The sequence below is a fragment of the Monodelphis domestica genome, chromosome 6, assembly GCF_027887165.1.
Source record: "Monodelphis domestica isolate mMonDom1 chromosome 6, mMonDom1.pri, whole genome shotgun sequence".
NCBI classification, from domain to species: Eukaryota; Metazoa; Chordata; class Mammalia; order Didelphimorphia; family Didelphidae; genus Monodelphis; species Monodelphis domestica.
The window spans coordinates 43,713,825-43,730,582 of NC_077232.1; the positions used below are offsets into that span (position 1 = coordinate 43,713,825).

The 16,758-nt window shown below is 37.0% G+C and overlaps 1 protein-coding gene across 3 annotated transcripts in view; it reads left to right on the plus strand.

Moving 5' to 3' along the window:
• The window catches only part of CCDC73 (coiled-coil domain containing 73), a 182,688-nt gene that overhangs the window by 118,654 nt on the left and 47,276 nt on the right, over positions 1–16,758 (plus strand). For all 3 annotated transcript variants that reach the window (XM_056801974.1, XM_007497222.3, XM_007497225.3), the window contains exons 9-11: positions 32–111; positions 14,861–14,986; positions 15,828–15,887. In XM_056801974.1, the coding sequence (XP_056657952.1) occupies positions 32–111; positions 14,861–14,986; positions 15,828–15,887 (266 nt within the window). The remainder of the gene's footprint in view (positions 1–31; positions 112–14,860; positions 14,987–15,827; positions 15,888–16,758) is intronic.

The following is a 16,758-nucleotide window of genomic DNA, read 5'->3' on the forward strand; positions in this document are numbered from 1 at the left end:
TTTCTGAATATTTTAATCTTTTTTTTTGCAGTACAAGAAGCAATCCAGTTAAATAAAAGACTTTTGGCAGCCAACAAGAATCTAGAATTTGAAGTTTGTAGTTTAAAACAGGTATGTGCCATAGAATTTAGTAGCATTACATAAGATTATTTTGTAAGATTGAAAGACACTGTGGTATGGTGGAGAGAGCCAGGAAGACCCAGGCTATCTCTCATTCCCCAGGTAAGTTTCTTAGAATGTAAGTTGCAGCAAAGTGATGTCTCTGCTTTTTAGTGTGCTGTCCAGATTTGCCATATCCAATGTACATTCATCTGCCACTGGACCTTCTGCTCACTGTTCTTGATTCTGCCCTCCAGAGTGAAGTAGAAATCTAAGTCCTCTTCCACATGACAGCCCTTCAAATATTGAAAACAATAATCATGTCTTCCACAAACCTTTTCTTCTTTAGGCTAAATATGCCCAATTCTTTCAGTGATCTGTATATGGCATGAATATGCAGTTCTTGACCAAACCTGTGGCCCTCCTTTGGGTTCTCTGCAGCACAATGCACCTCATAGTGCTCTGATCAGGAAAGAGGACAGGGAGATTGTCACCTCCTTTCTTCTGGAAACTATGCCCCTCAATGCAGCCCAAGGTCCCATTGACTTTCCCATTGATTCCCATTGAATCTTGTTGAGCTTGCAGTCTCTTAGAATCCCTACATCTCTTTAGTCAATTGTCAAACCATGCCTCTGTCCATCAGTTACTTAAACTCAAGTGTCAGACCTTATATTTATCCCAGTAAATTTCATATTATTAGATTGGTTCATTTATCAAGCCAACCGATATCCTTTGAGATCTTGAATATGGCATCTGCTGTATTAGCTCTCCCTCCTACGGAAAACTGAATGAGCCTAATGCCTTTATTCAAGGGATCGATAAAAACTATTAAATAGCATGGGGCTTCATCAATGGAGAGCTCCTTTCCGATTGATACCAAACCATTAATGACTGCTTCTTGGCTCTAGTCATTCAACCAATTTTAAAACTGTCTAGGCATATTATGTTCTTTCCACATTTGTCTGTCTTTTTCTAAAGAATAGCATTAGAATGGAAAGGTGTTTTACATGTAAAATCTATAATGGATAACTTGCTGCCTCAGGGAAGAGAAAGGAGAAGGGAGGGTGAGAATTTTTTAAAAATTTAAACTCCTCCTTTGCACCTTAGAATCAATACTCTGTATTGGTTCTAAGGCAGAAGAGCAGGAAGGGCTAGCAAATGAGGTTAAGTGACTTGCCCAGGGTCACACAGCTAGGAAGTGTCTGAGGCTGTATTTGAACCCAGGACCTCCTGTCTCTGGGTCTGGCTCTCAAGCCATTGAGCCAACTAGCTGCCCCAAGAGGGTGAGAATTTAGCTCAAACTAAAAAAAAGTTTTAAAGTTGTTAAAAAATTGCTATTTTCAACAATTATCCAAGAATATGCCACAATATTTGTGATCTTCTCTTCATCTCATTTTTAATATGTTCTAGTTGCCAGGAACCAAAGTCAAATTTACTGGACTCTAGTTCCAACAAGCCACATTTTTCTCTGTTTTGGAGATCAAAACATTTGCTCTCCCTTAGTCCAGCAGCCTTCCCATTCTCCCTGTTCTTTCAGATATCACTGACAGTGACTCAGCAGTCATATTGGCCAAAATCATCATGTAATTCATAGGAGCCAGATGACTTGGAGTCACCATAGGTAATGAAGTACTTTTGTACTGTCACTTCACTTACCTTGGAATTACCTCCTTATTAACCATCTTTATTTCTTCTATACAGAGATTCCTTTATAGAGAAAACTGAAGCACAATGAGAATGGGTAAATTTGGTTATTTTTTCTCACTTTCATTGTATCATTGTTTCATCTATTCTGAGAATTTCTAGTCCTTCTTTGATCCACCTCCCCTCCAGCAATATGGCTTTAAAAAACACCTTTTCCTGCACTTAGCTTCCTCACCAGTCTCAATTCATTCCTTAGCTCTTATTTTCTACTTTTTTCTTCAATTGGTCTCATTTCACTGGTAAATTAAAAAAAACTTTTAAAATTCTTTCTTTTTCTTTTCCAGGAATTCTAGTTGAATTTGTGCCTGAGCTACATTTTATTTTGAAGCTTTGTTTGTAGATGTTTAAGAACCATTCTCTTATGGATTTGTGTCTTGAGCATCTCTCTCATTATAGTGTTTTATGGTCAAATTCTTTTTTTTTACTTATTCATTCTTCCAGCCTACATTCTGAGTTCAGACTTGACAATAGGGCTAGGCTCTGTACATATCTGAAGGGAAGGTCAGGGCTGGCCTACTTGCAGCTTTTTTTTGGGGGGGGTATTGAATGCTATTTTGTCACAGGATCTCAGGGACAGCTTAGATTGGGGATTTGCAGGCTTTCAGTGTTCTTAATAGGGTTGGATTCAGGGTGAAGTCTAACTGCTGCCCCCTTAGTCCAAGCTCTGAAAATTTCTGACCTGGGCTTGAGTCTGAGCAATAATAGCCTGGAGCTGCTTAGATGGCGCAGTGGATAAAACATGGGGTCTAGAATCAAAAGATTCATCTTCCTGAATTCCTATCTGGACTCAGAGAGTTGCTAGCTGTGTGACTGTAGGCAAGTCATGTAATATTGTTTGCCTCAGTTTCCTTGTCTTTAAAATGAGCTGAAAAAGGAAATAACAAACCACTCTAGGATCTTTGCCAAGAAAAAATGCCAATGAGGTCACAAGGGTCAGACAACTGAGCAACAACAATAGACGGCATGGACTCAGCCACTGTCAGCCAACTGGAAAGCTCTGCTGGTTCAGAGTAACAGAATTGCAGCTCCCCTTTGGTCTGAGATCCCTGTTCTGGTTATTCCTCTGTAGGCTTCAGAGTGGACTAGTAGCTAAAATTTAGACCCCGGTTTGACCCAGGTATCTGAGCCCATATTGCCTGCTTACTTCTGAAACGGCTTTTCACTCAGTACACCATCTGGGTCTGAAATCATTCCTTTCCCTGGAATACCACCTCCCTAAGCAGGCGCTCTTCTCTGTTCAACCTGCCCTGCATTTGTGACCTGAAGATGAATGGTGGTCAGCAAAGCTTTCAGTTGGCACCTGTTCCCATCGAAGTGTCTCAGTATGGGTGTATACTTGGTGTATAGTCTGTTGTTGGATACTCTGTGGATAGTAAATTCCTGGCCAGGCCCGATCCCCAGTATCTGCCGACCATTTTTTCTGCCTCCCTATACTAACTTGGGCTAGAAAACAAACTCATTGTGATTTTTTTTTTTGATTTCAGGATTTAGTCTAGTGCATTTTTAAGATCTGATTACAGGGGTTTGGTTGGGGAAGAGTAGTTCCCTGCACATTTTTCTTCTACTCTGATATCTTGGCTCTGCCTCCCTGACTCTATTCTTAAAGCATTAATATACTATCTTTTATTGTTTGCCCTTGAATCTATATTCTCTTTATGTCATTTTAAAATATTTAGTTGGCTGGCGAGTTCACTATGCCTCCATATCTTTTTCAGACAACTCCACTTTTTTTTCCTTCACTGAAATTGTTTCTCTTTGTACCTTCTGAAATTCATTTTTGAGAACTTCTTATTCTTCCCAGAGTAATTTTCCCTGCTGAAATTTAGGCCTTGATAACCTATATGTCTCATTACATAGGAATCCAAATAAAGAAACACATTTAACATTTATTATTTACTTAATGTTTTATTATTTTCTGGTAGATTTCATTTTAGAGGTGGTTATTCAAAGAGTAGGCTTCTTAGATTACTATGTTCAAAGATGATGCTAATGAGATTAGTGTTGTATGGTCTGTTTCTGTATGGACCAGCCTTTGCTTAAAGAAGATCTTGTTTCTCTGGGCAGAGTTGTCCATCCTGATGTTTTCCAGATATGCATCACTAGTTAGAAAGAGCAGTGGGTAAGAAAGCATGACTAGTTCAGGTCCAGATTCTTATAAACTTAGAAACTTTCTTAGTTTCCCTGGGGATCAGTTTCTTTTTCTGAAAAATTAGTGTTGAACCATTTTTGAATCTTCCATATCTTGTTTTAGATCTGTTATCTATGGTGTTGTTACTTTGTCAAGGAAAAAATAAGTTTTCCTGATTGTGACAAATATAATGCTGATAATAATGATTACTGTTATTTTAAAATTAGTTTTATTAATGCTTTTTGTTTTTGCATCATATCTATTTCTGGATATCTCCATCTCTCCTCAGAATGGAATTCTCCCTTGTAACAAAGAAAAACAGTTGAGTAAAATACTGCTAATATGACCTTGTCTCACAGTAGATGCAATATTTTCCCTTTATGGTTCTATATATCTCTGACTAGAGGAGCAAGGTATGTTTTATCATTGTGTAAAGCACAATTCTTTAAAAAATTAAAATAGGAACCGAGAAATCAAATATATTTTTTGTGTACATCAGTGATATTTGTCCCATGACAGTTTCTTCCCATTTAAGTATAATTTTCTCCTAGATAAAATTTAGCCAAATAAGGACCTGGGGAAAGGGCAAAATTGTTGATAAGGGGAAGTTTTGTACTGCCAGAGAGTCTGTATTCTTCAATAATGCCTCTTATTTAACACCTTTTCAAGGGAGTGAGGAAATAATCAATAACCAAACATCAATACAGGTTGCAGAATGGCAAAACTCAGCGGGGGGTGGGCAGGTTATGGAGTTGCTCATGTGAGATGCATGGAAGCTGAGCCTGAGGTCAAAGGCTGCCTCTAGTTGGAACTCTATTGATGGTCATATGCAGGGCTCGTCATCTTTTGGATCTTTCAAACTTAGCTGAGTCTATAGTCTTTCTCAGACACTGTATACTTTTCAGGTAGTTCACTTAACTCCATCATCCCTTCAACTTATTATCTTACATCTTTCTCTCACAACCACATTCCTAGAAAAAGCTATTTATTCTCATTGTTTCCAATTCCTCACCTTACATGCATCTCTCTACTCTTTGTATTCTGGTTCATATAAATTATATAATTATAATTATTAGTTGCCAAATATGGTAACTTTTTCTTAGTATCTTTCTTGGTTTCTCTCTAGTACTTGACACTTGACCACCCTTTTGTCTTTGTGTCTTATGACATTGCTCAGTCTTGGTCGTTTTCCTACATGTCGTCTGACTGCTCCTTCTCCATCTCTTTGCTGAATTCATATGGCACCTCTAACTGTGGGTATTTCCTAGAGCTCTGTCATGCTCCTTCTCTTTTGCACATTTTTCTCTTGGTGACCTTACTACTTCCCCATGGGTTTACTTACTGTATATATGAATAAGACTCCCAGATTTACATATCTAGTCCTGAACTCCAGTCTGACATCATTAACTGTCTATTAGAGACACTTCTTATTGGAAGTCCCATAGCCACTTCAAACTCAAGTTGTCTAAAACAAAACTATTTTTCTCCCAAAACTTAATCTTTCTTCCAAACTTCCCTCTATCAAGAGCATCACCCTCTTTCAAATCTCCAGATTCACAACTTCAGAGTCATTCCTGAGACTTTTCTCTTCTTCATCCCAACATACGCTTAATCAGTTGCCAAGTGTGGTCAGTTGTGTCTCCATATCATCCTTCTCTCTATGTACTGCCCTAGTTCAGGGCTTCTTCATCTCCTAGTTGGACTATGGGAGCAGCACCCTTCATTGATCTCTTTTCCTCAAATCTCTCTTCTCTCCAATACGTTCTCCACAGAAATGCTAACATGATTTGTGTCAAGTGCAGGCCTCACAATGCCTACTTTCTCATTTAATGAACTCTACTGGCTCCCTAGTCTAGAGTCAAATACAAATTGCTCTGTTTGGCATTTACAGCCTGACTTCAACTTCACTTTCCAGCCATATATACATTACTTCTTTTCACATACTCTTTGGACTAGCCAAACGTAACTAAGTGGAGGGTATAACTGAAAGACCTCCAAACCTTCAGTGAGTTAGAAGGATGTCTACATCAAGCCTATGCAGCCTTCGCCTGGTGGAATGAGCAGATGAAAGCAGTTTGTTCTGAGAGCTGTGGAGGCAGTTAAAGCAGGGCTGTGGAATATTTAGGGCTTGGTTAGACATCAAAGATGCTGATGTCATTCACTGCAACCTGGGTCATCATCAGTTGTCCTAACTTTTGTCCTATAACTGGACTTTGTTGACTGGAAGAGAGAGTCAGGCTGATGACTTTGTGCAACTCTGCTTCACTGAAATCTAACTTAAGAGCAAGTCAATATATCCTTGTGATGTCATTGGCTCTCTTTGAAGACAAAGGATGAACAACAGGTCCATGCAGACTGGTTTTCTTGCTATTCTTCACACATGGCAATTATACCCTCCATCTTTCTTCTCTGGACATTTGCACAGATTTTCTCTTGTAATGCATTCTCTTCTCTGACTTTTTTAACCCATTTGTTTCCTTCAAAGCTCAGCTCAAGTACCACTTCTTACATAAGAGGACTTTACTTATCTCATCTTTTTGGGTCTTTCCCTGAAAATTACCTTGTAGTTATTTTGTACATATTTTGTGTATTGTTATATATATGTTTGTCTCTCCAATTAGTATGTAAGCTCTTTGAGTATAGGAACTATTTGATTTTTGCCTTTGTATCTCCATTGCCTTGCACAGAGCCTGGTCCACAGTAAGTGCTTAAATGTTTGTTGATTGATTGATAATATGTGCTCAACTTCAGGCCTTGCCCCCAACAAGTTACCTGAGAGAAAATATTATACATGAGTCAAATGAAGAAAATCTTTATTTTCAGCCAAGGTGTAGAATATGAAAGACTTTCTTAATATGTTCATTGAGAACACATATAAAAAGATATATGCCTCTTTTAATGCTAAAAACAGCTGCTTTTGAAACACTAGTTTAAATTTCAAGAATCTAACATCATCTAATTCTTCAAAAAGGTAATTCAGAGGGCAGTGAAGTGACTCAGTGAATGGAGATCTAGGCCTGGAGAAAGGAGGTGCTGGGTTCAGTTTGGTCCTCAAACACTTCCTGGCTGTGTGATCCTAGGTTATTCACTTAGCCCCAGTTGCCCAGCCCTTACCACTCTTCTGCCTTGCAACTGATACTTAGTATTGATTATAAGAGAGAATGTAAGGGCTCTTAAAAAATATAGTGACCATTTGACTATATATTAGAATAAATGCAGATGATAACCAAGGGTTTATTCATCAGCACACATGTGCATATTTCTGGTGATTTATGCTTTTTCAGTTCTATATCTTATATATTTTAAAATATTTGTTTGTTTTCTTTTTTTTTTAAACCCTTACCTTCCATCTTGGAGTCAATACTGTGTATTGGCTCCAAGGCAGAAGAGTGGTAAGGGCTAGGCAATGGGGGTCAAGTGACTTGCCCAGGGTCACACAGCTGGGAAGTGTCTGAGGCCAGATTGTAACCTAGGACCTCCCATCTCTAGGCCTAGCTCTCAATCCACTGAGCCACCCAGCTGCCCCCTATTTGTTTGTTTTCTTGAGTTGGTGAAATATCTTATTCTTTTAACTTTGTGGAAAATAGCCTTATTAAGGCTATTTTCATGTAAGTCTACTTCCAGACCTGAATTTTTTTTCCATCTTGGCTTTGCCTCATGCTGATATGATAATGTCTCAGTTATCATTTATTTCATGTGATCATTTTCAGTCAAATGAATTTCTACATAAAAATGTATACTTGCTGCTTAGAGTACTTCTTTTTTAGATAAATGGAGTGTTATATTTCTAGAATATGGCTTGATCTCTTACTTATAGATGGGAGACCAGGCTCATGGAAACTTTAGAGACATATTCTTGGAGTATTTACAGAAGGAAGCATTGACTATCTCTTCCTAGTGAAGAGGGGAATGGCACTGTGACCAAGATAAATATATTCCTTTCCCCAGATTTGGTAGCTCTGAGTCCAGAATATGGGCAGCTATATTTCCTACTGGACACACTATAGGATATGAAATGACTAAGTAGTGGCCCCTGTTATTTGGACACTTTTCAATCCTTTTGCAGCAAAGTATTTGAGCCAATGACTGCATGCTACCTGCTATAGGATAGTGCCAGAATAAAAGGAGAGCCTAAGAAAGTAAAGGAGAAGGATTTTCTTTTCATGAGTCCAGAGGACATATAGCTTGAAGGATGAGAATTGAGATGCAGTTTTTTATAAGTTAAAATGCACTGCTTTATTCTAGAGTAGAAAATTTTCATTTTAGCCCTTTAATTTTTCAGAACTAACACTTTCCAAGGTCATATGAAAAATTAGTTATTTGGAAAATCAATCGACAATATTAATATCATTCACCATTACTTATTTCAAATCCCTATCCATTAATTTGCCTAAAGATACTCTAATTTTTCTTTTATACTGTATTCTGATTTTGTCCAGAGCATTTAAACTGTTGGTCTGTGATAAGATGGAATTCCAGTTTTGTGGAGAAAAGTTAAACAGACCAAACTTAGTTGTTAGATAAAACTAGGTATTGCAATTCTGAATGCTTGGTTCACCATTATGGCATCGTGAAGAATTCTTGATACTATCTGTGAACAGCATTCATAACCCCTGCTATTTGTCTGAGTAAACGTCAGAGTGCTCAAGGAGAGAGCGATATTAAACAGACTACCCCATACCAGAAAGGGAGGGGTGGGGGAGAAAAGGGCACAATATTTATGACTCCAGGAACTATAAGTTGTAATTTAATGAGATCAAAGCATGTGCTGTTTATTTGCTGCACTAGCAGCTTTGAATAAAATAGTTAGAAAACAGACAATGTATTAAAGTACAGGATATTTAAAAGACTATAAGGTTATAAAATCAAAGGCATATTTTAAGTGGAAAATCATGCTGTGGATGTCTCTAATATTAATTTAATGCTCCTTTGAGATTAAGTAATTAATGTTAGAAGAAAAGAAAGACCCACAAATTTATTCTCAATTCTTGTTTTTGCCAGCTATCTTCTCTCTCTCTCTCTATATATATATATACATTTCTCTTTTCCCTTTCTGTTTACAGTAAGTTGGTATATTTTAGGACATTTTTTTCTTGTGTGGCATTGCATCAACTATAATTCAACTACTCATGTTCATTCATTGGAAGAAGTGGGTAGATGATAGGTGAGATGAAGAATGCAAAAAGACAGTATTTACATAGAAGCTTTTAGTATGCTGAAACCTTGAAAAACAACATAGTACCTCTTAAAAATCAACTCTATATTTGACTTAGGTTAAATTTCTCAGAATATTGGAGGTCAGTTTGTGCAAATACAGAGCTTGATCAGATTTCTAGGTTTGCATCTCTATTTTTATTGCCAGTGCCTCATGCCTTACATAAGTTAGCACTGGAAGTTGTCTTAAAGGCAGTGATATGTTGTAATTTCGAGTTCTTGAGTTAGATCTTCACTCAGGAGATCTAAAGCAAGTAAAATAGCAATCTTGTTTTTTTGGAAAGCTCTTCTCAAAGTTCTGGTCATAAGCTCCTTCTCCAATGCTGCCTCTGATATATGGTAATTTTCATGCCATTTTGGGGAAATCACTTACCTTTTCTATAAATTTAAGTACTCTTGTACCTCATGAATATTTTAAGAAAAGCCATGAGTAAGGCTAGGATTAAATATTTATCATTATTTTTTATTTTTCCTACTCAGACAAAGCTTGTTTCAATGTATCATCATAACAGTATGGGTAGTACTAAAGTACATGATGTCATCTTTTATTTTAATAAAAACCTCTGGGTTATCTGACAGATATCAAGAAGGTAATACCTTCTAAATCAATGTGGAATGAATCTCCATATTCTTTTATTTATTTATTTTAAACCCTTACCTTCCATCTTGAAATCAATACTGTGTATTGGTTCCAAGGTAGAAGAGTGGTAAGGTCTAGGCTATGAGGGTTAAGAGACTTGCCCAGGGTCACACAGCTGGGAAGTGTCTGAGGTCAGATTTGAACCCAGGACCTCCCGTCTCTAGGCCTGGCTCCCAATCCACTGGGCTACCCAGCTTCCCCCTCCATATTCTTTAAAAAAAAACAAACAAACAACACAACCTTGTACCTTTTGTCTTAGAATCAATTTTAAGTAATAGTTCCAAGGCAGAAGACTGATAAATGCTAGACAATTAGGGTTAAGTGACTTGTCCAGGGTCACACAGCTAGGATGTGCCTGAGGGTGGATTTGAACCCAGGTCTCTAGGCCTGGCTTTCTATACACTGAGCTACCTAGCTGCTGAATCTCCTTATTCTTAACAAGCTTGATTATTTACTAAAATAACTGGTTTACTTTGATGCCCCTTTAATCTCCATAGTTCATTTAGTTTTCTCCCCAGAACAAAATACTTATATTCTCTGGGTATGTGTTTAGGATTTTTTATTCTTTGAGGAAACAGCTGTCAAATCCTAGAATTTTTTAGAGTCTCCTTTAACTACTCACAACTTAGAGTACACAAGTTAGAGTAGTTAGAGTAGACTGACATCTCTTCCCAGCCTTTATCCTTCTTGACTTCTCTGCTGTGATCACTTCGTCCCCTCCTGTATACTCTCTCTTCTCTGGATTTGGTGGCACTGCACACTCTTGGTTCTCTTTCTCTTTATATGAGACCTTCTTGGTCCCCTTTGCTGAATAATCATTCATATTGCAGTGTTCCAGACCTTCTCTTTTCTCCCACCTATTGATGATCTAATAAGCACCCATGGCATCCATGATTTCTATACTAATGACTCCCAGATCTAGACAATGAGCTCTGGTCTCCCTCTTGACCTCCAGTTATATATTGCTAACTACCTAGCGAACATTTTGAATGAGATGTCTGTTAGGCAACTCACACTCAACAACTCCAAAACTGAACTTACTATCTTTGCTCCTAAACTCACCTCTCTTCTGAACGTACCTATTTCTTTCAAGGGCATCACCATTTTCTGAGTCACTCAGCTCACATCCTTGATGCCATACTTGAATATTCATTCTCATCTAATATTGAAAACCAGTTGCTAAATCTTACTATTTCTTCCTCCACAACATCTCAGGATTCATCCTTCTCTCTCTATTTTCATAGCCTAGTTTATCAACATTTGCACAGGTTGTCATAATAACCTTCTGATTGGTCTGCTTACCTCAAGTCTTTCTCCACTCTAGTTTATCTTCCACACAGGTACCAAAGCGATTTTCCTAAGTTTAGGCCTACTTATATGACCCTCCCTCTCCCTCACTCAGTAAACAGAAATGACTCCTGATTATATCTAGGACAAAATGAAAATTCCTCTATTTAGCATAACCTTGACCCTTCCTTATTTTTCCAATTTTCTTAAAGTGTCCCCTTCATGAACCATATGACCATTTATCATTTGGAGAATAGATCTTGTTCTTGCAAATTTGAATCAATTCTTCATATATCTTAGAAATGAAAACTTTTTTTTTAAAAAATTGCTTTGATTTCCCCAATTAAGACTTTTTTAGCATAAGATAGTCATATTGTAATGGCAATTGTACTATGATGGCAAATGCACGAAGTTTCTGGTCATTATTACCCTTTTAGAGTAAGACTCTGTGCTACATAGTAATAGCAATATTGTAAAGATTGTGACTATTATAAATATTGTAAAACAATATTGTAAAACTATGAAAGATTTAATAATTTTCATCAGTGCAACGATCTAACACAATTCCAAAGGACTTATGGTGTGAAATGCTAGAAATGCTATCCACCTCCAGATAGAGAATTGATAAATTCAGATTCAGATCAGATTGCAGACTGAAGCATATTTTCCTACCCTTCTCTTTATTTTTCATGCTTTTTTACCCCTGGAACATAGCTAATACAGAAATAGGTTTTGCATGATTTCATATGTATAATGGGTATTGAATTTCTTGCCTTTTCGGGTGGTAGAGTTGAAGGTGGAAAGGAGAAATAATAAAATAAGTTTTAAAAAGACTTCCCATGCTTGCTAGGTTAGCATGTGTGAAATACAAAAAATTTGTCTGGATCTGCCTAAGACAGATGTGGGATGTATGTGGGAGGCAGTTGACTAAGCCCTTAAAAACCTGTTCACACTTCTTGTTTCAGGAATCTCCCAAAAGTATCAAGGATTGGGTCAGATTGACCTTTCTTACCCTTATGTTTTTGGTTCTTCTCAAAGTTTAGCCATGACTGACATAGTGATGATAGCATAATTCCTTAAAGACTGTTGGTTTTGTTGTTGTTTAATCATGTCTTTCTTCATGACCCTATGGACCACATCATGCCAGTACCATCCATGGAGTTTTCTTGTCAAAGAAACTGGTGTGGTTTTCTGTTTCCTTCTCCAGTGGATTAAGCAAATGCATTTAAGTGACTTGCCCAGGGTAACACAGCTAGGAAGTGTCTGAGAATGGATTTGAACTCAGGTTTTCCTGATACCAGACCCAGAACTATCCACAGAGCCACCTAGCTACCTCCAGAAATTGTTGCTAGTTGTCACTAAATCCCCCCAAATTCATGAGTTATTTTAGCTTATATGGATGTGGTCTTCTGTCTTCTCTGGTCAGTTAGTCAGCAGGCATTTGTTAACTGTTTATCACATACCATCACTGTGCAAGGAGCTGGGGATAAAAAGAATGCCAAAAAATGGTTAAGCAGCTCACATTCTAATGGGGAGACAAAAAACAAAAGTTTTGCACACAAATTACATGTGGTGTAAATAGAGTATGATCTCAGGTGGAAGGCATCAGAAGTGGTGGGACCTGTGAAGGCCTCCTGCAGAAAGTTGAGTCTAAGGTGAGAAACAAAGGAAGCCAGGGAAGTGGAGTAGAGGAGGAAGCACATTCCAGGCATGGAATAGCCAAGGCAATGGCTAGGAGTTGGGAGTGGGGTGTTGGGTTTGAGGAACACCAGATGTCCAGTGTTTCTGGATCATGACTTATATAGAGAGGAATAAATAGAAGAAATCTCAGATGCAGGAAGGGGTCAGGTTGTGAAAAACTATAAAAGCCAGAGAATTTGAGGTTCCATAACCATTCCTTCATGAGATCCTATCTGTCCCACATACTTTGCAGGGATGCTTTAAAACCAGCAGTGGTCAGTTAACGGCTCCATGGGAGTCTTTCAGCTGATCTAATACTCATTCATCTTTTCACATGCTTTTTCATGTCATCTTGAAAATGATGAAATCATCCAGGAATTAAGGTCCAAGGATGATTGATTTGCCCTAGGTCACATAGCTGGTAAGTGGTAAAGTAAAAACTTGATCCCAGGTTTTCTGACCCTTACATATATACACACAAATAATGACAACATTAAATAGAATATGATAAATATTTCAGGGGTTAAGAATAAACTCATATTAAGATAATTAATCTGGCAGAAATGCATAAGGTACATTGGAGAAGGGAGAAAGTAGAGAGAGAGATTCAGGAGAAAATTGCAATAGTTCAGATGAAAAGGGATAAGGACCTGAAGAGGAGCAGTAATAAGAATGGAAAAGGAGAGAACTCATGTAATAAATGTGTTAGACATAAAATCAATAGGAGTTGGCAATGATGGAATTGGGAAGGGAAAGAAAGGAGTCAAAGATGACCCAGTCATTTGGGGCAGACTAAATCATTTGGAAAGTTCTGATCTTCTTTAAAGTGCTGCTATTCTTGTTCAAATCCAGCTTCCAACACATGCGTTATGTGACCTTGAGGAAGTTACTTAAGCTCTGTCTTTGTTTCCCCAATTGTAAACTAATATGTCCTCCTCCTCCCCAGGTAGTTGTGAGGATAAAATGAGATATTTGTAAAGTGTTTGGCACAGAAAAGGCACTATGTAATAAATGCCACCTAGTATTATTATAATTAATGAATCTTGTTTGGTTGACTCAAATACTATCAGTAATTCATTTAAAGATAAAATGGTATTGCAGTGTAATCAACATCAAAACAATTTATATAAAAATATTTTCAGTATCCTAGTGATCTCCTGAACTTTGGGGGAAAGGAAATGTGGAAAGAAATGGTTAAGGAATTTCACAAATATCATTTTTTTCTTGTTGTTCTCTAGTCATTTCAGTCATGTCTGACTCTTGATGATCCCAGTTGCAGTTTTCTTGGCAAAGAGACTGCAATGGTTTTCCATTTCCTTCTCTAACTCATTTTACAGATGGGGAAACTGAGACAAATAGGGTTAAGTGACTTGCCCAGGATCACATAGCTAGTAAGGTTCTAAGATGGGATTTGAACTCATTTTGCTGACTGGATAGAGTCTGATGTTCTCTATCCACTGTACCACCTAACTTCGCAGAAATGTCCTTACTTTCTGTAAAATATGCCCTGTAGTTGGATATTTGGTCATGTTCATGAGACCAAGATTATGAGTTTAAACCCTGAAAGCCTCATTTAAACTTTTTGTCTGGATCCATAGCCAGAAATCACATTTCAACTCTCTAAAGTTGTTTTGTAGACATATGCAACTGGTTAAAGAGAGAACGAGGGATAGAATATATAGATCCATGTTAGTGAACCTATGGCACATGTGCCAGAGCATGCTGGAGGGGACTACTCCCTTCCCCCTCCTCACATGTGCCTGAGGATATTTCTCATAGGCCACTCTGCCCAATAGCCAAATTGGTGTGCTTCCTCTCTCCCCTGTCTAGGGTACAGCAGGGGGCTCACATGCAGTCTGAGGGTTGCATTTTAAGCACTCGGTCTCTAGGATCTATAAAAGGTTTGTCATCACTGATATAGATAGATTAAGCACTGCTGGGAAGACAACTCAAAGTGCACTGCCTTATTGGGAATGGGTTGAACATTATCTTCCTATATGAAAGACAACAAATTATTACTTTTGATGGGCTTGACTATCAACAAGAAGCTTCTGAGATGTAATAATTGTACTTGAAGACACTGTTGAATATCATTTTCCTTTGTTAAGGAATTGAAGAAAGTAACTGCAGACTTCATTAAGTCCAAGATCACATGTCAGTATGGGACAGAAGAAGACATCAACTTTACAATAAAAGAACAGCAATTTCAAGAATTACAAGAAAAACTCCGAATGGTATTTAAACAAAAAAAGTATTCATTTCACTAATGTTCTTTGGCTGTTTAAAATAATTTTTATAATAGTTTACATATCATAAAACAAAATCATTTCTTTGGAGCATGAAATCAACATTTATAATAGAAATAATTATAACTACAATAATTTGGTTCTGTTTTATTCAGTATATTACTTTTTTAGTTAAGAGATAAGAGTAGTTTTTAGTTAAGAGATAAGAGCTAGATCTGTAATTTTTTCTTTCTTGTCCTAAGTGCTCTCTTAAAATTTATGGAAGACCACCCCAAGAGCTTTTGTTTATATGAATTATACCTATTAATATTTACTATTTTAGAAATTAAATATCCTATGATGTTGTTTTATAACATTATTACGAAAAATAGTTTTGATCTTTCAGAACCCCTGAAATGATCTTGAGAGCCCTTAAGGTCCTTGTAACACACTTTGAAAACCACTGCTCTAGCCTAACAAAATTTGGTGATATAAACAATTTAGGAGCCTCCAATAGGGTTATACATATCAGATGTTTCAGTGGTCTAGAGAATGCTAGAGATGCTTTTAGATTTAGGAGGCCCTGTAAACTTTCATTATCAATTGACATTTGCACCAGGCTAGATAATAGGGAAATTTATGAATTTCATTGGAGTGAATGTCTTAGAGGAAGAAAACTTAGGACAGGTGGTATACTATGCCATGCTAATGCATAAATTTATCCGAATTTATTGAGCAACCAGAAAATCAAATGACAGAAGATGGTATTAAATTTTAGGCTGAAATGATGAAAATTCCTATCTTGAAAAAATTAATTGATAACCTTTAGAATCATTTAAATTTTTAAAAGGAAATTGAAGTAAGAAAGAAGGTTAGTGAAAAGGTTGCCTACATTCAAGAAGAAAAACAGGTAAGTAATATTTTTATACTTAAAACAATATTTTTGTGTCTTTATTCTGGGAAAGTTTCTACTGGGTTCACTTAAGAGTTTTTTTGGTACAAAGTGATGGGACCAATTAATTAACAAATGTTTCAGTGACTAGTACATATTTGCATTGTGCTAAGTACAATGGAACACATTAAAAAAAACAACAACAAAACAAATGGATGTGGTCTCTGACCTCAAATAGTTTGTTCTTTTGGTAGGACCTGTTATGTAAAATTAACATGATTTGTTATGTATGTATGTTATGTATGTATGATAATTTATTTTTATAATAGACCTACTTGGAGAGGGTCTAAGATTATATTTTTGAACTACTGTTTATTGTTGCCTTGAATTTTGTGAAAAGAATTCCAATTTTTAATCTTCACCTATCTTTTCCAAGGTTATTAATGATCTCTTAATTTCAGAATCCATTGGCATTTTCTAGGTTCTTATTATATCCTTCCCCTCCGGTAGAATGTAAGCTTTTTTTCCCTTTTTTCTCTTAATTTATTTATTTAGAATATTTTTCCATGGTTACATGATTCATGTTCTTTCCCTTCCCTCTTCCCTTCCCCCATCCCAGAGCTGATGCAATCCCACTGGGCTATACATTTATCATTGTTCAAAACCTATTTCCATGTCATTCATATTTGCAATAGAGTGATCTTTTAACACGAAAACTCTAATCATATCCCCATTGAACCACATGATCGAGCACATGTTTTTCTTCTGTGTTTTCTACTCCCACAGTTCTTTCTCTGGATATGGATAGTGTTCTTTCTCATGAGTTCCTCTGGATTGTCCTGGATCCTTGCATTGATGCTGGTAGCAAAGTCAATTATATTTGATTGTA